The sequence below is a fragment of the Bos grunniens genome, chromosome 5 (assembly GCF_055505025.1).
Source record: "Bos grunniens cultivar Pamir isolate PY7600 chromosome 5, Bosgru_T2T1.0, whole genome shotgun sequence".
NCBI lineage: Eukaryota > Metazoa > Chordata > Mammalia > Artiodactyla > Bovidae > Bos > Bos grunniens.
Window position 1 is genome coordinate 79,898,389 of NC_141169.1, and position 26,596 is coordinate 79,924,984.

Consider the following 26,596-nt stretch of genomic DNA (forward strand, 5'->3'; position numbering starts at 1 on the left):
GTTCCCAGTTGGGAAAGGAGTACGTCAAGGCTATATATTGTCAACCGCTTATTTAACTTATACGTAGAGTACATCATGTGAAATGCTGGGCAGGATGAAACACAAACTGGAAACAAGATTGCTGGGAGAAATATCAATAACCTCAGATACACAGATGACACCCTTATGGCAGAAAGTTAAGAAGAACTAAAGAGCCTCTTGATGAAAGTGAAGGAGAGAGTGAAAAAGCTGGTTTAAAACTCAATGATCAAAAAATGAAGATCATGGCATCCTGTCCCATCACTTCATGGCAAATAGAGTGGGGAAAAATGAAACAGCACCAGACTTTATTTTCCTGGGCTCCAAAATCACTGCAGATGGTGACTGCAACCATGAAATTAAAAGACACTTGCTCCTTGGAAGGAAAGCTGTGATGAACCTAGACAGCATATCAAAAAGCAGAGACATTACTTGGCCAATAATGGTCCATCTACTTAAAGCTATGGTTTTTCCAGTAGTCATGTAAGGATGTGAGAGTTGGACCATAAGAAAGCTGGGCACTGAAGAATTGATGCTTTTGAACTGTGGTGTTGGAGAAGACTCTTGAGAGTCCCTTGGACTGCAAGGAGATCCAACCAGTCAATCCTAAAGGAAATCAGTCCTGAATATTCATTGGAAGGACTGATGCTGAAGCTGAAACCCCAATACTTTGGCCACCTGATGGGAAGAACTGACTTCTTCGAAAAGATCCTGGTGCTGAGAAAGATTAAAGGTAGGAGAAGAAGGGCGACGACAGAGGATGAGATGGTTGGATGGCATCACCCACTCGATGGACATGAGTTTGAGCATGCTCAGGGAGTTAATGATGGACAGGGAAGCCTGGTGTGCTGGAGTCCGTGGGGTCGCAAGGAGTCAGACATGACTGAGTGACTGAACTGAACTGAAATATATACTTCGTTGTGGATACCAGGATAATCAAGGAGCTGGTCAGCTCTTTCTCTGCTCTTTCCACTGCTATTAAAGCCCCAGTAAGCATCCTAAAATTGAATCCTTCTTATAGTGTGTTCATTAGAGGTTTTCAGCGTCACATAAACATGTGTAAATACACACACATTTAAATTCCATGCTGTTGCATCCATGCTGTGGAAGCCCTTCACAAAATGGCGCTCATGACTGAACAGCTAAACTGAACTGCATCCACGCCATAAACTGAACCTTGGTTATTTAAGATATATATTCCTCATATTTTTTAATGTTTTTTTTAAAATCAAAAGCTGTTCCTTTGTTAGTGTTGTGTCTCATCTGCTACCTGCACTTCGCGTGAACCACAGCTGTATTAGGGAGAACTGTGTTCAATAGCGTCCCTTTTTAGTCTGAATTCCAGAAAGAGTTTCTTGGTGATAGGATTTCTGACAAATTTTATAAACCTGAATTTTATGTGACTTGAACTGAATTCATGTTCTGAATTTATAAATTTTGTATGTGTTTTAAAAGGACACTTTTAAATTTATGCAGCAGTTCAGAGATAAGCTTGTTGTAGTGAGGGACTCTGGAGATCAGGAACCGGAATACTTCGGCTATGTGGTAGTGCAGCCTCCGACATGGGTCATCGCAGTGGCTTTGGGCATGGTTCCTTCCTTAGAAACAGTCTTTTTAAAAAAAAAAAAATTAATAACTCAATTTTGTGTTATTTCTACAAAGACTTTCCATGGTCTGAGATTATAAAATAAAAAATTTCCACACTCTTTTAGTTATTCTATGGTTTCATTTTTTTGTAGCTGTTGAAATATTTTGCCCATCTGGAATTTATTTTGGTGTGAAGTTTAGTTAGGCAGCTACGTTAATTTTTTAGGAGCTACCTAGTCAACTATCCCAGTACTGTTTTCTTTTGAATGACCTTGTTTCTCTTCCAGTTGAAATGCACCTTTATCAAATATTAAAAATCTGTTTATGGTGTCTCTCACTATATGGATATAGTGTTTTCAGTGTTCATTTAGCCAAGTCTATTATTTTACAGTAGTTTTAATTTATTTGAAGAGCTAGTATGTGGAATAGAATATAGACTTATTTTGAATACTTTCACAGGTTAGAAGTAGGGTAAATGGCAGAAAATCACAGTGAGATACCTTTCAGTTCAGTATAACAAGGACATATCTAAGCTCATGTGCTTTCTCACAAAATATTTATTTCTCTAAAAATCTGTTATTTTTTTTTATCTCTGTAACCTCTGACTTGATTTTATGTCATGCCTAAAATGCCCCTCCTGTTAACTTTAAAATTGTTTGTTTTCCTATGTTTTCTTTTCCTATTTTCCTGTAGGTACTACTAAAAATTTTAGACCAGTATAGGCAGAAAGAGTATGTAGCTCCCCGTGTTCTTCAGCAGGCTTTCAACTATCTCAACCAAGGAATTGTTCATTCTGTGACCTGGAAGCAGATGAAGCCGCACATACAGGTTAGTGGCAGTGAGCAGCTCTCCAAAATTATCCTCTGGTTAAAAATTTTCTAGACAAGGTCAGTGTTAACTAATCCAATATTTTATATTTAACATATTTTTGTTTTCATTAATAATTTCAGAAGAGTATCTTATGTTTCATATAAAGAGTTTAGAAGTTTAAATATTTGAGAAGAATGAGGCCTTCAAGTTAAATGAGTTGATCTTGGTTGGAATCTCATTTAGTCTCTGTTTTTCCTCTGATACATCAGATAGTAGTTTTCTACCTTCCTTACCTGCAAGTTGCTAGGATCAAATGAGGTATTTTGTATAATAGCGTTTTGAAAACAGTCACCAGGCCTGTAGTTAAGGTAGTGTTCTTTTGTAGGAAATGCAGCCTGATACATGACCATTTTCTTTTGTAGGTTTTTATTTCTTTTTTTAGGTTGTTAAATTCTACAGCAAAAGCTAAAGTTTTCTGTTTGTATCAATTTTACTTAAAGGTAGAATTCAGCATTGTTAAGCATTGATTAATTCAGCATTGATAAGGAACAAATCAATGAAAAGTTATAGACCATTGATAAAGTAATATTTACATACAGATAACTGGATAATTTGAAGAATTTAGGAACTAAATTTTTTCCTCTCAAAGAATGCATTCTTTAATTCTGTAATCTCTAAGACGGTAGCTGAAAAGTAAAGCAAATTCTTTTATCTTTGGAGTCTAGGATAGATTTTGTTTAGTGTTATTACAGATCTTAAAGATCTGTTAGAAACATTAATATGACAGTTTGGAAAACTGACTTCCTAAAGCCTTTCATTATTGATATTCCCCAAATATGAATACTCTATATCCATTTATTGGTTTGTTTTTTTCTCTTAGAATATCTCTGAAGATGTGATTTTTTCTGTGATGTGCTATAAAGATGAGGATGAAGAACTGTGGCAGGAAGATCCATATGAGTATATAAGGATGAAATTCGGTAATTGAGATGATTTTATTCTTCATCAGTACCTGGTTATATGAAGTAATATAACTAAATTTATACTTTTAAGTAGATTTATTACTTTGTGAAATTCCCAGAGTTCTGCTTTGCATGATAAACTCCAAAACTCATGAAAGTTTGATGTTCTGTTGAGCCAGTGGTCTTGAGATGAGAAGCTACTTTATTTATCTAACCCTCTCAAGGATGCTGAAGCATTATCATCTCTATACAACTCTTTCTATTGTGATGCTGATCTGCAGAGTCCATTCCTTTCTATGCCTTTTGGGCTACACATTTGGGTTTATTCTTGGTCTGGGAGATCACTTGCGTATCTGCGTATTTTAGGAATGCTCCAATATAGTTTGTGTCCTTATCCTAGGGACTGAATATTCCTCAGGGGAATGAAATACTTATGTTGACACCAGTGTGTGGCCCTGTTCTCTGTGGATTCTTTTAGCCTTGCATCTTCCTGGAAGCTGCCGGACTCTGTAGGTTGCCCAAATTCATTCCCCTTTATTCCCAGTATGAATTAATCACTTCATGCATACTCAGGCAGTTAGTATAGGAAGGTGTTACTTGTGTACTGCTGTTTCTCCCACAGTGAAGAAGCTATCTGGGGGCAGGGACTGTCTTCAGTTCAGTCCAGTTCAGCTGCTTACTCATGTCCGACTCTCTGTGACCCCATGAATTGCAGCACGCCAGGCCTCCCTGTCCATCACTGACTCCCAGAGTTTACCCAAACTCATGTCCATCGAGTTGGTGATGCCGTCCAACCATCTTGTCTTCTGTCATCGCCTTCTCATCCTGCGTTCAATCTTTCTTAGAATCAAGGTCTTTTCCAGAGTTAGTTCTTTGCATCAGGTGGCCAAAATATTGCAATTTCAGCTTCAGTATCACTCCTTCCAATGAATACTCAGGACTGACTTCCTCTAGGATTGACTGGTTTGATCTCCTTGCAGTCCAAGGGACTCTCAAGAGTCTTCTCCAACACCACAGTTCAAAAGCATCAGTTCTTCAGTGCCCAGCTTTCTTATGGTCCAACTCTCACATCCTTACATGACTACTGGAAAAACCATGGCTTTGACTATATGGACCATTGTTGGCCAAGTAATGTCTCTGCTTTTTGATATGCTGTCTAGGTTCGTCATAACATTTCTTCCAAGGAGCAAGCGCCTTTTAATTTCATGGCTGCAGTCATTATCTGCAGTGATCTTGGAGCCCAAGAAAATAAAGGCTGGTGCTGTTTCCGTTGTTTCCCCACTCTATTTGCCATGAAGTGATGGGGCTGGATGCCATGATCTTATTTTCTGAATGCTGAGTTTTAAGCCAGCTTTTTCACTCTTTTCCTTCACTTTCATCAAGAGGCTCTAGTTTTTCTTTCCTTTCTGCCATAAGGGTGGTGTCATCTGTGTATTGGAGGTTATTGATATTTCTCCTGGCAGTCTTGATTCCAGCTTGTGCTTCATCCAGCCTGGCATTTCGCATGATGTACTCTGAATATAAGTTAAATAACCAGGCTGACAATATATAGTCTTGATGTACTCCCTTCCCAATTTGGAACCAGTCTGTTGCTTCATGTCTGGTTCTAACTGTTGCTTCTACCTGCATACATATTTCTCAGGAGGCAGGTAAGGTGGTCTGGTATTCCCATCTCTTGAGGAATTTTCCAGTTTGTTGTGATCTACACAGGCAAAGGTTTTGGTATAATCAATAAAGCAGAAGTAGATGTTTTTCCAGAACTCTCTTGCTTTTAAGATGATCCAATGGATGTTGGCAATTTGATCTCTGGTTCCTCTGCCTTTTCTAAAACCAGCTTGAACATCTGGAAGTTCTTGGTTCACGTACTGCTGAAGCCTCACTTGGAGAATTTTGAGCATTAGTTTGCTAGCATGTGAATGAGTACAATTGTGCAGTAGTTTGAACATTCTTTGACATGGCCTTTCTTTGGGATTGAAATGAAAATTGACCTTTTCCAGTCCTGTGGTCACTGCTGAGTTTTCCAGATTTGCTGACATATTGAGTGCAGCACTTTCTTAGCATCATCTTTTAGGATTTGAAATAGCTCAACTGGAATTCCATTACCTCCACTCGCTTTGTAGTGATGCTTCCTAAGGCCCATTTGATTTCATATTCCAGGATGTCTGGCTCTAGGTGAGTGATCACACCGTCATAATGATCTGGGTCATAAAGATTTTTTTTGTATAGTTTTTCTGTGTTTCTTGCCACCTCTTCTTAATACCTTCTGCTTCTGTTAGGTCCTTACCATTTCTGTCCTTTATTGTGCCTGTCTTTGCATGAAATGTTCCCCTGGTATCTCTGTTTTTCTTAAAGAGATCTCTAGTCTTTCCCATTCTATTGTTTTCCTCTATTTCTTTGCATTGATTACTGAGGAAGGCTTTCTTATCTCTCCTTGCTGTTCTTTGAAACTCTGCATTCAAATGGATGTATCTTTCCTTTTCTCCTTTGCCTTTAGCTTTCTTCTTTTCACAGCTATTTGTAAGGCCTCCTCAAACAACTATTTTGTCTTTTGCATTTCTTTTTCTTGAGGATGTTCTTGATCACTGCCTCCTGAAAAATGTCACAAACCTCTGTCTGTAATTCTTCAGGCACTCTGTCTATCAGATCTAATCCCTTGAATCTATTTGTCAGTTCCACTGTGTAATCGTAAGGATTTGATTTAGGTCATACCTGAATGGTCTAGTAGTTTTATCTATTTTCTTCAATTTAAATCTGAATTTGGCAATAAGGAGTTCATGATCTGAGCCACAGACAGCTCCCAGTCTTGTTTCTGCTGACTGTATAGAGCTTCTCCATCTTTGGTTGCAAAGAATCAGCCAGTGTGATTTCAGTATTGACCATCTGGTGGTCTGTCTTGCTTTATTTTGCATTCTCCATCCCTTCTAGAGCTCTACACTACTTTGCAAGTTCTTGGCACTAGTCTGCATTCAGTGAAATGTTCAAATAAATAATGTTAAGACTAGCATTACCTAAGGCATGCTGAAGGGGCTGTGACCACAGTGCTTTCCTCTTCTTGGGACATGTGTTTCTGGTTACCTGAATTAAGCCTACTAGAATAGATGCCAGATTATTGGTCCATGTTGTTTTCACAATGCTTATGTTTAGTATTATTTGATTCGGTAAGTGAGGAAGTGCCTCTTTCTCTTGGAGACAAAGTACAGGAAAAGCAAAAGTATGAGAAAAGTATTTACCACTGGTTTATCCTTCCATTCTATCATTTCCTTTTCAAATCATGACACATAATGCAGGATTTATTAATTCTCCTTCCTAATGCTTTAATGGGCTTCCCACGTGGCACTAGTGGTAAAGAACCTACCTGCTAATGCAGGAGACTTAAGAGATGTTGCTTCGATCCCTGTGCCAGCTGATCCTCTGAAGGAGGGCATGGCAGCCCACTCCAGTATTCTTGCCTGGTGAATCCCTTGGACAGAGGAGCCTGGTGGGCTTCAGTCCCTAGCACTGCACAGTCGGACACGACTGAAGTGACTCGGCACATACACAGTGCCTTAAATAGCACAGAATTATTTGCCAATCTTTCTTCTGTCTTATTTAAGGCATTCTTTTTAGTGTTTGGCTTTTCTATACCTGTGAACTTTTATAAGTGCAGTGTATTTGTTTAGCTTTCAGAAAACTACTGTTATTTTACTTACTCTTCATATTAAATAAGAAAGTACCTCAGGTTTTGGAAAATATAATAGTTAAGAGTTCTGTGTGTTACATTTTATTGATTAAAGGAGAATATGGATAACTCAAGACTAGGTTAAGTGTCTTTTTTTCCTTAATAGTTTGCTTCTGTGGACTAGAACGCAGTGGCTAGTGTGTGTATTTTACTTTTAGAAAGCTATTGGGGAAAACAATTACTAGTCTCCTTTTTATATTTTTGTCATGTGCAGTTATTTATATGAACAAAATACTTCTAAGTATATTGACTGATATTAATAATGGTGTGTTTAGATTTGGTAAAAACTGAAGGAGAGGGACTTATCTGCCGGTCCAGTGGCTAAGACTCCATGCTCCTAATGCAGGGTGCCTGGTTTTGATCCCTGGTCAGAAAACTGGATCCTACATGCCATAATTAGAAGATCCCACATGCCCCAACAAAGATCAATAATCCCACAGCCACAACTGAGACCCAGCACAGCCAGAGAAATAAATAAATATTTTTAAAAAAACAGACTGAAGGAGCTCAGGCCTTGATGTTAAGACAGTCTGGCTGTGAATACCGGCCTAGTCGCTTACTGTGTAACTGTGGACAAATCACCTAACCTCTCTGAGATGTGGTGCTTTCAGCTGTACTGACTTGTGTGCGTTTGTATGTAATCAGTTTGTTTCTTTCTCTTACTGTGTAAGCAACATGAGAACCTTTTTTTGATATTTGTATTCCCAGAGCTTAGAACAGAGCCTGGCACACAATAAGCAGTAAATAAATTTTTATTGTTTTCTTATAGAGGTAAAGCATTTTTCCTATCCTCAGTGGAACTGTATTGTTTGTTTTAATATGATTATTCAAAAGGACAACCTATAGAGTTTGATAAATATTGTTGTGTATGAGAGCAGTCGTGATATGTTCTTAGCTTATAACCAGTGTTATATATGGACTGTTTTATTTCTTGGTTTTAGAATAGTGGTCAGTCAGGTTTAAACTATAATAAGTAGTTGTATTTTTGCTAACATGGTTTAAACTTTTAAAATCTAAAATCTTAGATATTTTCGAAGATTATGCTTCTCCTACCACAGCAGCCCAGACTCTCTTATATACCGCTGCAAAGAAAAGAAAAGAGGTATGTAGTTATTCTTTTTAAATACAAAACTGAAAGGTGACCTGTGTTGATTTGACATTCTAATGAATGCCCCTTGTAATTGAAAAATTATGTTAGTAGTTATAATCTGTAACTTAAAAAAATTTTTGTGTCCTCATAAGGGAAAAGGAATATTTTTTCTTAATTGTAGTTGCTTGATAGAACACAATAAAATGTCTTTATTTTTGAAAATTTGTACATCATTTTTAATATGATAGTAAAGCAGTGAAAGCTCATGTAGACTAAAGTGGATTCTTCTATTTCTTTAGGTGTTGCCAAAAATGATGGCATTCTGTTATCAAATCCTAACAGACCCGAACTTTGATCCTAGGAAGAAAGATGGAGCCCTGCATGTGATTGGTTCCCTAGCTGATATTTTACTGAAGGTTAAGCTACTCAAATTTAATTTACTTAATAACACTGTGAAGCATAGGCAAATGAGATAATATGAGAATTATGGATAATTTAAAACTGCTGACTCTGCATAATTGAGTTGACTGTAAATATTTTTCTGTCATTTTTATTTTTTTAATTTAAAATGACTTTTTATTCACTTTTTCAGTATGAAACTGTTGCTATGTAAAAAAGATGATACAAAATAACTTTAGTGTTGTTTCTAGAAAGATCAGTTAATATCAAGTTTCTATCTAAAGACTATTTCTCTCTTGTTTTAAAACGCATTATGTAGGTCAATAATTTTACAAAATTTAAATAAAAGTATATTAAGTGTAAATCATAAGAAACATGCTTTATTAGGAAGTGATTTTTACATATGAAAAAGACATTAATAAGTTAAACTCAATTTCTATTTCCTAACAGAAGAGTTTATTCAAGGACCAAATGGAGTTATTGTTGCAGAATCACGTATTTCCATTACTATTGTCTAACCTGGGATACCTTCGAGCCAGAGTAGGTTTTTCCATGTTTCATTATAGTGTTTCGAAATCTTCATTTGTAAGTTAATTATTGAACTAAATACTTTTGGACAAATTTATCTTTTACCACACTGGGACAAAATGAAGTTAGTGAGAATGTCTTTTAAAATCATAAAAGCTGAATAAAGAGCAAATTAGTAAATAAAGGGATGCATAGATTTTAACTGCAACTGCCCCTCTTGCCTCACTTGCTGCATATGCAGAACATACTGTGAGAGGGGTGATGCTGCAGTGGTGGTACCATGTAAATTCATAGGCTGATTAATTTTTAGTGTCCAAAACAGCATGAAAATTATATTTTGGCTAAACTCTTGATTATGATTTCCAGTATAATAGTTAGATAGACTTTAATAACATGGAGAAAATAATAATCCGTGTAAATTTATTTGTATTCTAAGTATATATTATTTATAGAAGCAATATATTTTATGGAGAAATTAAAATAGAACTTTTAACAGCCTAGTGTTTATTTTTGTAATTATATCAACACAACAAAATATCTTGCTAAAACCAATATATGTTAATAATGCCTTGTACACACCAAAGCATTTTATAAATAAAAGACAGGGACTTTCCTGGTGGTCCAGTGGTTAAGACTGTGCTCCCAGTGCAGGGGTCCTGGGTTCAATCCCTGATCAGGGAACTGAGACCTGGAGCAATCAAATAAATAAATAAATGAAAATATTTAAAAAGAAATAATAGTCACTAGAGAAATATTTGTGTGAATGTAGGTTAGAAATGTAGAGGGTGCACAAGTATTTTGATAAGTAGGCTACTGTTTTTACAGACTATTAATTGTATGTCTCTTGCAAGTCGTTAGTCATTCAAATTAATTACTGTCAATTGTATTTTATGCAATAGATTTAAAAAAATAATATGATTTAGTGGTCTAATAGTTTAAAGTTTGATAATTTATACAAGGTTAAATTTTTTTTTATCTTCTGTGACTGAAAAAGTCAAGTTTCTTAAGCTGATTAGTGTAAAGGAAAATAATATTTTATTCATTTGCTTTGAAGACCAGTAAATGAATGTCAACACTGGCTTGTAGTGCTTTTGCATATAAATAATAAGTTGTGAGTCATAATATTTATTAAAGCATTGACAGGATTTTTTTTTAGAGACACTTAAGTTGGGCTCTGTTTAATCTTTCTTATGAATAACAATATTGCATAAAGGTAATTTAGAAGTAATAAAATTGCCTTTCTTATAAGAAGTATGGAATCGAGAAGTTAGCAACTGAGACTAATATGTTTCCCTCCAAAAAACAAATAAATGAATAGTACATGGTAGGATTAATGATGTTTTACCTAGAAGTTTTTATATTCATTATTACATAAAACCATAATCCTAATAGTTTCCTACTAACTTTTTCCTTATAACATAGTCCTGTTGGGTACTTCATGCATTCAGTTCTTTGAAATTTCATAATGAGCTCAACCTAAGAAATGCAGTTGATCTAGCAAAGAAGAGCCTGATTGAGGATAAGGAGATGCCTGTCAAGGTTGAAGCTGCCCTTGCTCTTCAGTCATTAATTTCTAACCAGACACAAGGTAAAGCCAAAATTATTATTAAATTAACAAAATTTAAAATTTAGAATAAAAATACATTTTTTAGAGGGTATTTTTAATTAAATAATTATTTTGATGTGGTCTTCTCAAATAGTTTTGTTTACTTCCTTGTCTTAAAGTTCAGAGTTTGGGTTTTTGAGGTTTTGCCCCCTCAGAATTTTATAAGAGTTTATTCTTGCCACTTTTAGAAATGTCTGTTAACCGTGGTTTCCAGAAAAATTTGAGATTAGGAAACAAGTTGATTGTTAAACATTAGGGTAGATGGGGAATCAAGAGACCTAGGAGTCTAGTTTTGACAGAGCTTCTGCCTTGCCGTCTAGACCTGGGCAAGATATGTGATCTGTCAAGGCTTAGATTGCCATATATTTAAATTTAGGGGGATTGGAATAGATGGCTTTAAGATTCCTTTCAGCTCTAGGATTCTGTGATTCTCACAGTTCTGAAAGTAGCAAGTTGCATTTCTAGTGAGTGATAACACATATCTCCTTTGTTGAGAAGAAGGCTCTGTTCAAAATTCAAATAAACCTTTAAAAGTAAATTCTGCATTATGAAGAACATTAGCCTTTATCCCTATACAACACTGTTCGAATGGAAGGCAATATTAGATAAACACATGTGGGGAGAAGGGTGGTTGGAGATGGGGTGAAAGAGTGAATGAGCATCGTCAATGTTGGGCACAGCCTTTATGTAAATGGTTTTTACACTTGTATCATGCTGTCATATTCATGTTTGATAAGTCATGCTGATGACAGAGGACACATGGGATTCAAATTTCTCAAGGGAGCTATTGGCATTTGGGGCAGGAGAGTTCTTTACTGTGCAGGACTGATTGTATGTTGCTCATGGGAAAATGGATACATTGGTGAACATTATTTTGGTACAACTTTATAATTTACTTACCATCAGGCAAATATGTATCTGGAACCTACTACCCTGTGTTATTTACCTTGTGACCAAGTAACTTTCACTTGTGAATCGCTAATATTTTTTACTGAGTTTGTTTTTTATTGCATTAGCCAAGGAATATATGAAGCCACATGTAAGGCCTATTATGCAGGAGCTGTTGCACATTGTTAGAGAGACAGAAAATGATGATGTTACTAATGTTATCCAGAAGATGATATGTGAATACAGCCAAGAGGTTGCCTCAATTGCTGTGGATATGACTCAGCATTTGGTAAGACTGGGCACAGTTTTATGTTAGTTTGGTATAAAGGCTTTGAATGATCTAAGTAAATTGAACTCCAAAATTTGAAGTTTAGTTTGTATGTAACTGAAATGCTAATGTAAAAATATTTGCTCTAATAATTCTGACAGTTAATTTCAATGTATAGTTTTCAGTTTTCCTAGATTTTGGATTTATTTATTTAATGCAACCAGAAGTTAATTATTTGCTGTTTGATTATAATAGCTAATATATATTCCACTTTAGTGACTAGATAAGGGCAAAGTGGCTATATTTAAAACATGACAGTTTTTATCATCAATATTCACTTGGCAAACTGCATATCTTAAAGTTTGAGCAGTGGTGGCATTTGGAGATGTGACACTGTCCTTTTGCTCACTTCTCATAGAGAAGTGTGCATGTAGCAGTACTAATTGTTGAATGTGTTTGCTATTTTTGTAGGCTGAGATATTTGGCAAAGTTCTTCAAAGTGATGAATATGAAGAAGTTGAAGACAAGACTGTAATGGCTATGGGAATTTTACATACCATTGATACTATCTTGACAGTTGTAGAAGATCACAAAGAGGTAGGATTTCCTTGTGTTTTATGATGTCATTATAGTAACTGAAATTTATATTATTGGTCATGAATTTTAAATTCTTGACCTTTAAATTGCTGTTTATGTTGCTGGATTTTAAAAATTACCCTCAAATCTTAAAGAAAAGTATTAAAATGATTGAAGGGAAATGTTGCATGTGATTTTAAAGTATATAGTATATAGTATATCTCTTTTGCTAAACTTAGTTCATCACATCTGCTATATGCCAGGGTAGGCTTGGGGGAAAACCAAATTTAATAGGACATATAGTATATAGTATATAGTATATCTCTTTTGCTAAACTTAGTTCATCACATCTGCTATGTGCCAGGGTAGGCTTGGGGGAAAACCAAATTTAATAGGACATAAGCCACACTGTTTGGAATCCACAGTCTGGTCTTCTTGGTAAAGAGAGACTGCCATTCAGTTACAGAGGCAAATTTTAAATAATAGAACAAAATACTGATGTAACAAATACCTGAGAATAGAAGGGAAGAAGAGCTTAAAACATCATCTTCCCTAGGCTGAATTCCAGAACAATATTGGATTAAGAATTTGTGCAGATGTTTGTCAAGCACTCTCATATCCGTTCAGTTCAGTTCAGTTTAGTTGCTCATTCATGTCCAGCTCTTTGCGACCCCACGGACTGTGGCATGCCAGGCTTCCCTGTCCATCACCAACTCCCGGAGCTTGCTCAAACTCATGTCCATCAAGTCGGTGATGCCATCAGCCATCTCATCCTCTGTCGTCCCCTTATCCATTAGCTGACAGAATGTCACCATGTCCCCCGCCGCAGCGCGGGTAATGGTAGTGCCCTTCTGCAGAAGTACAGCACAAGGTTCAGGTAGTATCTCATGTTCACGGAGTTGGGAATTTGTAGATTTAGAGTTGCAGTCAATTGATACATCCTGATAATATATCAATTATTGCCTACCTAAAACCTGCTGCTCTCCTCCCCAAGTATTATATATTATATAGCCTTTACTTAAATTAGATTTGTGTTCATTACTTCTGCCAGCACAGTTGACTTGTTTGGCAATGTTGGCAGCTCTCGTTTTATACAGTGGGACTTAGGAAGCAGGTGCTGGTTCTTTAAATAGCATTGTTAAACCCTGTGGCTGTTGACTTATCCTGTGTTTATCGCATACTTTGGTAAGCAATGGATGCTTACCAGGTTCTTAAAAATGGTTCAGTTTTCTTCTCCTGGGCAGGCCTTTCTTTGCCTAAAAGACTTAATGTGAATTTTTGTTTTTATATTCATTATTGTATTGTTGTGTCCTTGTTGAAAGTATGTGGGCCTCTCTGTAATGGTGAGATTTTCAAGTTAAATTGCATGTATACTTAAGGATTATTCTTTCCCCGTATATGTAGAACTTGTATTTTAAATTTGAAGAGAGCTTAGAAATCGTCTTGTCAAGTTTTCCCAAATATGTTTGTCTGGAGGATGGGCAGTAGTAGGATAAACATCAGGATTAGTTTTGGGGAAAAAAAAAAAAGCACCGTTTTATCTTTCTGTTTTAATTTTTTAATTCTTGATATTACTTTTATTTTGAATTTCAAATAAAGTTAAAGGAGCATGTGACCTTATTGTGATTATCAAAGGAGGAATGGGTTAAAGTTGAGATACACTAATCAAATCTAGCTTCCCTAACCTATAGATGAAAAATCTTAAAGCCTTTAGCTAGATGGCTTTGCCAAGGTCATAGGTAACTAGAGGCAAAACAAGGACTGGAATCTTGGTCTCCTGACTGCCAGTCTTATGATTTTGAACTTTGACTTACTAAAAGCAAGCTTTGAAAGCAAGATTTCCTTAAAAGAAATATTTACATGTGTATAAATACTTAATGTATGAAGAGTAAAATTAGAAATCGGAAAAAGATGGCTAGTATTTTTATGGCTTAAGTCTTCACATTGAAGCCCTAGATATATTAGGAATTAAAATATTGGTATAAAATATGAGATAAGGAATTAATTTAACTTGTAATTTTATTATGATTTTAACTCACAGTTCCATCATTAGCCCACTTTTCAGAATTTCCTGGTTATTCTTTGATGTTTAATTTTTCACATGGAGTTTAGAATTAACTTCTTAATTTCTCTTCTCAAAAAGCTACTATTGGAAAAAAAAAACCTATTGGTATTTTTATTGGGGTAATATTAAATTTATAGATTAAATTAAGGGTTATGATGAATTTTAAACTAAATGTTTAAAATTTGTCTTTAGGTTACTCAGCAGTTAGAGAATATCTGTCTACGGATCATTGATCTTGTTTTACAGAAACATGTAATTGGTAAGTTCAAAGATAGAATAAAAAGGTAAATAGAGACTATTTTAAAATTTGATGAAAATGCATTTTAGCCCTTCAAATTCAACAAGATGGACAGTTCTGAGAAAGAGAAGCTTGCCTTCTGTTCAATTTTTAGATATACTTTCTAATATTAGATTTCTAGATTTTCATTTAGAGGTAAGCTTAACATACCCAATTAAGAATTTTTGTTGTTGGAGTTTTTAAAGAACAGAGATTTTAAATTTTTTTTAGAAAGAAAGAACTAAGATGAGGTTCAGGTGAGGTTACTTTAGAATTGAAAAATGTGAGATGATAGGCATATATTCTATCAGAAGTGTGCATTAATTGTTATTCTGTTTATGTTATGGTACCTGAATTCTGAGTAGAGTCAGTAGTTAATACTGGACGTTATAGATTGATTGGGATTTGTAGAAGAGGCAACTTTTCATAGTATCCAAGCATTTTTAAGATACCAGCCACAAGTCTTGTGGGTAGGAGAGAAATGTAGCCTGTATAGTGTAAGAGATAGAAAGATGGAACAAAAGCAGGTTATCACATTAGAGCAGCCATCTCCAAACTTTTATCATTCACACCATTAGTAAAAAATTGAGCATGTACTTCTAATGTATGTGAATAATACTTGAATATATATTTATATGCAATATACATGTTACTGTGATACATTTACATACATAAAGAGAAATGTAAAATGTGAAATTAAATATAAATGAATATATTTATCTCTACTAAGTGTTCTAATATATTCTTCTCCCATTTTAGAGCATTATCCTCTACTTTGCTAAAGTAGTCCTTACTTTTGAAATCATCACTATAAAGCAGTAGTTCTCTAACTTTGATGTGGATAAGAATCACTGAGGATCTAGTTAAAATGAGGCTTCCTGGACCATAACTTCAGAGATTCTGATACATCAGAAAGAATGTATTCACTTATGTCCTTTTTGTGAAGAGATGCAACTGAAAATTCTCCATTAAAAATTTTTTTTTAAGGACTTCAAACATGTGGATATTGTATTGACTTACAATATTGTATTAGTTTCAGGTTTACAACATAGTAACTGGATATTTTTATAGAATATTCTATATACAAAGTTATAAAATACTGACTATATCCCCTGTGCTGTGCATTACATAGCAGTCTGACCATGTTTATGTTCACGGTCCAGTCTTTTTCCATTGTTCCACTTTTGCCTCCTTCTTTTGCCTGTTTTTATTGCTAATTTACTCTTGAACTTCATGTTATTAAAAGCTAGGCTTAGCCATTACTGATTTAACTCCTCTATCTTATGTAGTAAGTCAAAGTTAGTACAACCATCCTACCCTAATAGTCCATTGTCTTGGCTGAGACCAAATGAAAAAGCTTCTGGTTAATTTAAACATAAATGGAATTGATGGAAGGATATTTGTAGCTCACCAAAGCAGTGGGAAGGCTGGAGTTGGCCAGAGTCAGCCAGGATTCTGCCATAAAAATGGTCTGCTTAGAAGGCCTGTGCTGCCTTGCTCAGCACTGGGTCCTACACTGCTGCCCACCATAGTCCAGACTCCCAACACAGACCGTGAGCCTCCTGATTCTTCCCACCCTCCACAAAAAAACTGGAACAGCTTTGTGCCTTTTAGTTTCTCCCTCAGATTCATAGTCCTCATCTTGAGCATTTCGAGTGGCCTGGTAAATAAAGTACACAGGCTGTAGCTATCAAGAGCATGAAAGGAAATACTGGGCCTCTTTTCTTTCATTTAGGCTTCATGTTAGGAAGAGGCATTTGCTTTCCTGAACAGAACTTTCAGAAATTTTTTATTCAGGCCATTGGTTGTATTTCAAGTGATTGTCTTTCCTAAATTATTTCCCAATATCTATGATTTCCATCTAATTTTGCTTTTGGTAAGGCAAATATCTGTATTGCTAGCTTTTAAATATATTAAAATTTGAATAAGGTTACAGAAAAAAATTTTATTCAAGCTTCCAGGGTGAATATTGGTTCCCTTAAATAAGAAGAAGGAAAAAAAAAACCCCAAAACTTTGAAGTTAGACTTTTTTTTTCAGTGACATGGTAGGAAATTTTTGAAATTTTTGTGTTGAGGTTTGTGTTTTCTGATTGTATGTTTAGATATAATTTCCTTCTGAATGAGGGTAAGAATAATAAGTATATGTACAAATGCAAGAATATTCCCTTTGGACTCTTTTAATAGTAAGTATAATTATCTTGAAGTAAGTTGAAAAATATTGTACTAATTTTACAAGCTTTGTAAATTGGCAAAATATATTCTGTATATAGTTTGTAAAAATACATGCAGCAGACAGATATTTTCACATAGATGAATTAAGTTCTCTGAAGAACATTGTTTGTAAATTTAAAATCCTGTGCATGAGACACATACAATAATTGTTCCTTCTTGTATCCATTTCTAATATAGTTTTATATATAAACTTTATTTTCTATATTACAAAACACAAAAAATATAACTTTTCAGTATTACAAGTAAGTTTAGTAAAAGCAAATCTTTGCCATATCTTATTGAGTAGGGGGCAGATCTTCGTGAGAAATGGAAGATGGCAAATATTAATAGAGATAGCAAGAGATGGGAGCTGAGAAACAGATGTTCAAAAGTATGTTAGATATAAGATATGTGTGAGTATATAGCCTAAATCCTCTTCTGTGTGGTCTTTGTGTTTAATTTTTGCTATTTCCTAGGATTCTAACTGGAGATTCTCTTCTTTCTAGAATTCTATGAAGAAATTCTTTCACTGGCTTACAGTTTAACTTGCCATGGTATTTCTCCTCAAATGTGGCAGCTTCTAGGTATCTTATATGAGGTTTTTCAGCAGGATTGTTTTGAATATTTTACAGGTATGACTTTGACCATGTAACATTTTTGCTGTTCTGTGTCTAGATAGGTATTATTTCCTCTGACACTTAACATAAAGACATATGATTCCAGTACTAATCAGAAAATAATTGTTCTTCCTTTCCTGTTGACTGGTGCTATTGTAGGACTATTTTTTAGCCCTAGGAATAGAGGTCATGGTAGGAAGGCTATATTTCCTACTGAATCTTACTTAAATTACTTTGCAGTCAGAGTATATATCCATATATTAATTAATATTTTCTGAATGTCAGCTATATTCCAAGCAATGTTCTAAGCTCAGCAGTACATCAGAGAACAAAATAGACAGCCCTTGCCCTTTTGACACCTCCATTCTAGTATGGGGTGGGATAGGCTAGGAAACACACAGACAAATAAGCAAATAGAATGTGTCAGATGGTAATGAGTGCTATGGGGAAAAAGAAGAAAATTCATAACAATCACTACAGTAAATGATGAGAATTTTAATCTTTCTGATCCACATTTCCCTCATCAATAAATAGGGCAGGTGTACCATTTTAGTTTCTCGCATTTTGTGGTTGCAAGGGAAGATAGTAATGTGTGTGTGCTATAAAAATGTGCTTACAGTGGTAATAATTGGTTTCTGCTTCTGTTGCTCAAATCTCATTGAGCGTTTGAATTTTTTTCCAGACATGATGCCTCTTCTGCATAATTATGTGACAATAGATACAAATACTTTACTGTCAAATCCAAAGCATTTAGAAATACTTTTTACAATGTGTAGAAAGGTAAGCATGTCCTAATCAATTTGTCATAATGATTCTTACTAATGTTTACTGACTAGTGTTGTATTTCACTTCAGGTACTCTCTTAATTTATTTTTTATATATTTAGTTGTATATTGCTCTTATGAACATATATTTGTCATTTTGTGTTTTCAAATGGAGTTTGGGATTATATTCTGAAAATTTCATATCGTGTGTTATACTTAATGTTTGCTACTTCTGTAGCTGTGTACTTCACAATGCTTAGGTAAATAATTTTCCATGTAGTTCTTCTTTCAAAAATATAGACTTACTACTTGATTAAAGAAGAGTGCTAGGAAAATATCACACTTTGTGAATTATGATTTTTCTTTTAATTGAATGTATATATTGGAAAACACTAGGTATAGGTAATTTGAACATAAACAAGACACAAAATATTGGAATAGTTGGAAAGATAGCATCATTTAACTCAATACAGGATAGTTTGTAAGCCACGTAATGACTACTGTTGTATTTATGTACAAGCATGATTGTCTACTATGTTATCTTTGTCACAAATGCCCCCTTGGTTATATCTAGGAGTGACTCATGACTAATGCTTTCCTCCTCTTTTAGGTGAATATGTGTATATTCATAAATATAAAACTGTATTACATAGAGATGGCAGATTTTAGAAAGCTCAAATAGCCAGAAACCTAAGTTTGGCTTTGGAGTTGTTAGTAAGATAGCTAGTGTACAGCCTGTTTTCCTTCCTAGGAGAGATATGTACCAGGCTCTGTTAAAGAGTGCTGAACTCATACTCAGTTTATCTAATTTAGGTCTCAGTTCAGTATGAATATGTGCTTTCTATAATTGTTCATTCAGTGAAAATACAGAATTGTCATTAGGGGAACAGTCTGGTAAGCTTTGTTATATTCATCTTGTGTAATACTGTTTAGTCCTAAATGGTTTAATATCTTCAGAAAGTACTTCGAGTTATAAAGTCCATGTGAGGAAATTAAATGGTATGTAATATTATATTTATGGTTTCATTATGAAAAACTGGGTGGATATAGACAGGATTCAAAAAGAACAGAAAAATACGAAAAATACAGGGTTTGTTTCATTGTTTAAGAAGGTTTTCGTTTTTTTTTTAAATTTCATTGTATCATTTTATTGTTTTTGGTGCCTTACTTAAAGAGAAGCTTTTTTGTATAGACAGGTAACAGCCTACTTTTTAATCCAGAGTTAAATAAAGTGAATCATTACTCATGTAAGGAATTAGAGTAGATAAAAAAGATAGATGGACTTCATTTTGAACGTCCTTTTTTTGGTTTGGCAAGGTAAACTCATGATGCAAACACCATGATTCTAATGGCTGTTTTTTACCTGATACTTACTTTATGTAAACTTGATTAAGGTTTTACAATGCTGTTCACTGCTGAGTGAAATTTTAATTACTGCAGGTACTATGTGGAGATGCAGGAGAAGATGCAGAATGTCATGCAGCCAAACTTCTTGAAGTCATCATTCTTCAGTGCAAAGGAAGGGGAATTGATCAGGTAATATATGTATAGAAAACATCCTACTTGATGTTTAAAATTTTAAATTTACAATGCCTGCTTGACATTTTGTTTATATTATGATGAAAAATTATAAAGATAGCCTATAGTTTGTATTTACTGGTACAAATCTTATAACAAAAATACCCATGCAATTTGGAAATTGTTCCTTGCATTCTAGATACACAGAAAAATATGTAATAACTTAAGAGACTAACAAGTAAATCATGAAGGAGATAAATGTACAAATCCTGCTCAGTTTGATTCCCAGAGATTTGCTTTTTTCCTTTGTTTTTGTGTATGCTATTGAAATATTCCCAGATATCTTTTTCAACCAGAAATGAAGGTGCAAAAAGGAAAAAGTTTTTCTCTATTGATATAAAAATATATATTTTTAATAAGATTAATTCAGTTTTTGATACAACTGTGGTATGATATTCAGTTACTGAGAAAAATGTTCAAGTATAAGTGTAGAGTTTTTTTTTCCAATTCTGTAATATTTACTCCATGTATTTTTGTATAACAGCTTTATTGAGATATAATTTATATACCATCCAGTCAGTCATTTAGAGTTTATGCTTCACTGGTTTTTAATATAGTCACCAAATTGTACAACTATTATCACCGTCAGTTTTCAGAATATTTCGTCACTACCCCTGAGAAAACTCTGTGCCCTTTAGTAGTTATTTCTCATTTCACCTAAATGACCCTCAACCCTAGGCAACCATTATTCTACTTTCTTTTAATTGATAATTCTGTATTTCTTTTAATTGATAAATATTTCATCATACGATTGTATCACATTTATTTTAGCTAATTGTCAATTGATGGACATTTTTCTTATTTACACATTTTGGCTATTGTGAACAATGTTGACATGAACATTTGTATGCTGATTTTTGTGTGGACATGTCTTCGTTTCTCTTGGTATATATGTTTATATATGTATATATATAGGAGTGGTAATTCTGTGTTTAACCATTTGAGGAACTGCCAAACTTTTCCAAAGTAGCTGCACCATTTCCTGTTCCTACCAGTAGTGAATGAGAGTTCTAATTTCTCCATATCTTCACTAACACTTGGTTGGTCTTTTTGTTATAGCCATCCTAGTAGTGATATTTCATGGTTTTGGTTTGCATTTTCCCAGATGGCTTATGATAGCATCTTTTCATGTGGCTGTTTGTATTTTTTTGAAGAATGTTTATTCAGATTTTTTGGCCTATTTTTGATTAGTTTATTTGTTTTTGAGTTCTAGGGATTCTTTGTATATATTCTAAACTCAAGTTCCTAATCAGATATGTACTTTGTAAAAATTTCCTCCCAATTTTTGTGTTATCACTTTCTTGATGTCCTTTGAAGCACAGGAAAGTTAATTTTGATGATGTCTAATTTATTTTTTTGTTGTTGTTGTGGTTGTCATCATATTTAAGAAATCATTGCTAAATTCAAATTTACAAAAAATTTCCATTTTCTTCTAAGAGACTTATGGTCTTAGCTCTAATATTTAAGTCTTTAATTCATTTTGAGTTAATTTTTGTAGATGGTGTGAGGAAAAGGTACAAAGTCATCATTTTACATGTAGATGTCAAGGTGTCTAGGAGCACTATTTGTTGAAAAACTGTTCTTTCCCTGTTGAAATGTCCTGGCACACTTGTCAGATCTATTCACTATAAATGGGAGGATGTATTTGTGGACTTTAATTCAGTTTTGATGAATTTTTTTGTCCTTAATCCAGGATTGCACTATTACTGTAGCTTTGTAGCAAGTTTTTGAAATTAGGAAGTTTAAGTCCTCCGGTTTTCCTGTATAAGATTCTTTTAGCTAATCTGGACCCTTGAATTTCCATATGAATTTTAGGACTGACTTGTCAGTTTAAGGAAAGAAGACAGCTGGAATTGTGATAAGGCATTGTGCTAAATCTTTAGATCACTTTGGGGAGTATTGTCACTTTGAGAATACTTCAATCCCTGAACATAGGATGTCTTTCCTTTTCCTTGTATTTAGGTTATCTTTAGTTTTTTTCAAAAATGTTTTGTAGTTTTCAAGTACATTTCTTTTGTTAAAATCTTCCTAAAATATTTTATCCTTTCTAATGCTGTTGTAAATGGTATTATTTTCTTAATTTTATTTTCAAGTTGTTTATTGCCTGTGTTTAGAAATACATATTTTGGTATATTTATCTTGTTTCTTGCAACTTTGCCAAAGTTGTTTATTAGTTTTAATAGAGTTTCAGAGAATTTCTTTGGATTTTCTGTATACAAGGTCATCTCATCTGCAGATAGAGTTTTGCCTTTCAAACCTGGGTGCTTTTTTTTTTTTACTTTTCTTGCCTAGTTGCCTTGGCTAGAACCTTCAGTGCAAGGGTGATTGGTATGGTGACACCTTGTCTTGTTCTTAATCTTAGGTAGGGAAGCATTCCTTTCACCATTAAGTCTAGTGTTAGCTGTGGGTTTTTCATAGCTGTCTTTTATCAGATTGAGTGTGTTCCTGTTTACTCCTGGATTGTTGAGTGTTTCAATCATGAAGGAGTGTCAGATGCTTTTTTGCCTCTCTTGAGATGATCATATGGTTTTTGTTCTTTTAATATGGTGGATTTGTTGACTTTCACATGTTAAATCAACATTGAATTCCTGGTGTAAATCCTACTTGATCATGGAATATGATCCTTTTTATATATTTCTAGATTCAGTTAGATGGTATTTTTTATAACTTTTTGTGTCTATATTTATAGGAGATATTGATCTGTAATTTTTTTTCTTGTGATATCTTTGTCTGGATTTGGAATCAGTGTTATGCTGGGCTCGTGGAATGAGTTGGGAAGGGCTCCCTCCTCTTCTATTTTTTGGAAGAATTTATGAAGGTTGGTGTTTTTTAAATGTTAGAATATAGCAGTGAAGCCATCTTTGCCTGAGGTTATTTTGTGGGTAGTTTTAAAATTACCAGTTCAATCTCTTAATTGTTATAGGTCTACTTGTATTTCTATTTCTTTTTGAGTTAATATGGAAGTTTGCATCTTTCTTAGAAGTTGTCCATTTCATCTAATTAGTTGGCATGCAGTTCATAATATTTTGTTATCTTTTTGTAATGACCTTGTTTGTTTTTGATTTTAGTAATTATCATCTTCTCTTTCTTTCTCTTTTTTCCCCTTTTGTTATTTCAAGTAAAAATTTGTCAATTTTGTTCATTTTTTCAATGAACCAATTTATGATTTTTCTCTCTCTTGTTTTTCTGTTTGCTATTTCATTAGTTTTTGCTTTAATCCTCATAATTTAGTCTTTTCTACTTTCTTTGAGTTTAGCTTGCTCTTCTTTTCCCAGAGTCTTGAGGTGGAAATTTAGGTTATTAGATTGAGATCTTTCTTGCTTTTTATTATAGAGATTGATAGCTATAAATTTCCTTCTAACTGCTGCTTTAACTACATTAATAAGTTTTGGTATATGTTCATATTCATTCATCTCAAAATATGTTCTTATTTCCACCTTAGATAATGCTGATACAGAGATGTGTCTTGAGGTAGAAAGAAGGGATGTCAAAACTTAAGTCCAATGGCTTTATCTTCTTAGTTAGAATTGTTAAGAAATGAAGAAAGTTGGAATTTCAGTTTGGAGAAGTCTAGTAAGTCTAGTAAAGAAAAATTGAGTAAAGGAATTGCTTTTAGTTGGATAGACTCATTTGAAGTTAGCAAATAAGAATTTCAGGTGTAATACTGTGGATTTCTACTTCTAGAACTGGATTGTCAGAGGGATTGAAAAGTTGGTATCCAAGCATTTCTATGTCAGAAAGTTGAGTTAGCTTACTTTCTAATCTTAGTGAGGTTAGCACTACTGTGCTGAAAGATTATAACACCTTGGAATTAAATTCCTCAGTATTTCCTATAAATTGGTAGTTATATCTAGATATTTTGGTAAGATTTATTTGTGATTTTTTTGGCAAGAATGCTTCATAGGTGGTGGTGTGTGTTCCTACCAGGAGGCACAGATGTCTGGTTGTTTCTCATCTTATGATCTTAGTGCTGATGGTGATGATATTTTAATTCTGTAATTCTTTCTTCATTTATGAGTAGAAATATTTCTATGAAGAAAAGTGTTTTCTCATCAATTTATTAGGTTCCTCTGAGGAACAGTTTGAGTATTTCTCTTTATTTATCATGACTGAGGCAATAAATTTGTTTCCTAGCATCTTCCAAAGATGACCAGTGAGATGTTTTGGGTTTTTTTGTTTTTGGATTTTAGTATTACTTGAACTTACAGATTCACATTTATTTGATGTGTTTCATTTAAATCTGTAAGTTCAAATAATACTAAAATAATACTTCAGAATGTTTCAGGCACACAGAGTTCTTTCAGCCTTGGCTAGTGGGAGCTTCTTGAGTTTGCCATATGAGTGCTTTTGACCTGACTCTAGTAGTGTTTGGGAATTTTCTGCTATCTGGTGTGACTAGATGCTCCAGGTTCATCTTGTACATTTCCTGCCCTACCCTGGGATATGGTATTCCAGGACTATAAGCAGAAGGGATAGCCTCTGCTATTGAGTTGGTCATTATTTCCAGAAAAGAGAACCAGGAAATACATGCTATATTATTTTAAGACTAATGCATTATTAGAAGACATGGATATTTCCAGTTCAAATTCAAGACTACATTATTTTTATTTAACCAAATTGATCCTAATCAATATCCCCTAAACCCAGAATCCTTGTTTTCATCATAATTACTCATTTACTTTATCCCACTAATATGTATTAATATATAGAGTCTCATAAAGGATTAATCTCTGAAATATACAAGCAGTTCATGCAGCTTAATATCAGAAAAACAAACAACCCAATCAAAAGAGCCATTTCCTTCTCCAAAAAAAAAAAAAAAAATGGGAAGAAGACCTAAATAGACATTCTCCAAAGAAGATATACAGATGGCAAATAGACACATGAAAAAATGCTCAACATTGCTTATTTTTAGAGAAATGCAAATTAAAACTGCAATGAGATATCACCTCACACCAGTTGGAATGGCTATCATCAAAGAATCTACAAACTGTGAATGCTGGAGACAATGTGGAGAAAAGGGAACCCTTTTGCACAGTTGGTAGAAATGTAAATTGATGCAGCCACTATGGAGAGTATGGAAACTTCTTAAAAAACTGGGAATAAGATTGCCATATGACCAGCATCCCACTACTAGACATACCCTGTGAAAACCACAATTCTAAAAGATGTGTGTTCCACAGTGTTCACAGCAGCACTATTTACAATAGCCAGGACATCAAAGCAACCTAGATGTCCATCATGGATAAAGATGAATGGATAAAGAAGTTGTGGTACATATATATGATGGACTATTTCTCAGCCATAAAAAGGAACAAATTTGAGGCAATTCTAGTGTGGTAGATGAACCTAGAGCCTGTTATACAGAGTGAAGTAAGTCAGGAAGAGAAAAGCAAATTGAATATTAATAGATATATATGGAATATAGAAAGATGTATTGATGAGACTGTTTGCAGGGCAGCAGTAGAGACACAGACATAGAGAACAGACTTGTGGACACAGTGGGGGAAGTACAGGGTGGGATGAATTGAGAGGTAGTATGGAAACATACATATTACCATATGTAAAATAGATGGCAAATGGGAAGTTGCTGTGTAACACAGGGAGCTCATCCTGGTACTCTGACAATCTAGAGGGATTGGATAGATGGGAGATGGGAGGGAGGTTCAGAAGGGAGGAAACAATGTATACCTGTGGCTGATTCATGTTGATATATGGCAGAAACCAACACAACATCATAAAGTAATCATTCTCCACTTAAAAATAATAATAAAAAGTATATACACAGTGTCAGTGTAAAGTTATACCAGCATTGTCACAAACATGTGATTACATTGTCTTAAACAGGTGTATTTAAGATTTTTTAGTAGCTGTTTTTGTCTCAAGGGTATATTCTAGGAATATTTATAGCCAAACATGTCAAGTCACAAATTTTAAAGTAATTTAGAATAATCCCTGTTTGATTATTCATTTTATTTTAACTCCTAGGGATTGCTTAAATTTTTTTATGAATAAATAAAATATATGCATAGTCTAAAGTCTGGTTTATAAAAAACAATGTATATTCAATGTATATTCAGAAAAATCTAGCTTCCATCCCTGTCCACTCTACCATTACTGTCTTTCCCTATTTCCATCTCCCCCAACCCCAGTTTTAGTTCATACTTTCATTAAAAAAAATAAGCAAATAGTTACATTCGTTATCTCCTCACCTTCTTAAGTAGTAGTGTTGTTCTCTTGCTAAGTTGTGTCCAGCTCTTTGTGACCCCATGGACTGCAGCATGCCAGTCTTCCTTGTTCTTCAGTATCTCCTGGGGTTTGCTTAAACTCATGTCTATTGAATTGGTGATGCCAACCAATGGTCTCATCCTCTGTCTCCCCCTTCTCCTCCTGCCTTCAATCTTTCCCATCATCGAGGTCTTTTCCAATGAGTCTGCTCATTACATCAAGTGGCTAAAGTATTGGAGCTTCAACTTGAGTATCAGTCCTTCCAGTGAATATTCAGGACGGATTTCCTTTAGAATTGACTGGTTTGATCTCCTTGCTGTCCAAGGGACTCTCAAGAGTCTTCTCCAGCTCCACAGTTTGAAAGCATCAATTCTTCAGCACTTAGCTTTCTTTATGGACCAACTCT

The 26,596-nt window shown here is 34.4% G+C and overlaps 1 protein-coding gene across 3 annotated transcripts in view; it reads left to right on the plus strand.

Annotated features, from left to right (window-relative positions):
• The window catches only part of IPO8 (importin 8), a 65,859-nt gene that overhangs the window by 22,914 nt on the left and 16,349 nt on the right, over positions 1-26,596 (plus strand). For all 3 annotated transcript variants that reach the window (XM_086401534.1, XM_086401535.1, XM_086401536.1), the window contains 12 exons: positions 2,299-2,433; positions 3,296-3,395; positions 8,121-8,197; positions 8,485-8,601; positions 9,035-9,124; positions 10,535-10,700; positions 11,735-11,895; positions 12,346-12,471; positions 14,708-14,774; positions 17,510-17,635; positions 18,303-18,400; positions 19,825-19,920. In XM_086401534.1, coding sequence (XP_086257660.1) covers positions 2,299-2,433; positions 3,296-3,395; positions 8,121-8,197; positions 8,485-8,601; positions 9,035-9,124; positions 10,535-10,700; positions 11,735-11,895; positions 12,346-12,471; positions 14,708-14,774; positions 17,510-17,635; positions 18,303-18,400; positions 19,825-19,920 — 1,359 coding nt within the window. The remainder of the gene's footprint in view (positions 1-2,298; positions 2,434-3,295; positions 3,396-8,120; positions 8,198-8,484; positions 8,602-9,034; positions 9,125-10,534; positions 10,701-11,734; positions 11,896-12,345; positions 12,472-14,707; positions 14,775-17,509; positions 17,636-18,302; positions 18,401-19,824; positions 19,921-26,596) is intronic.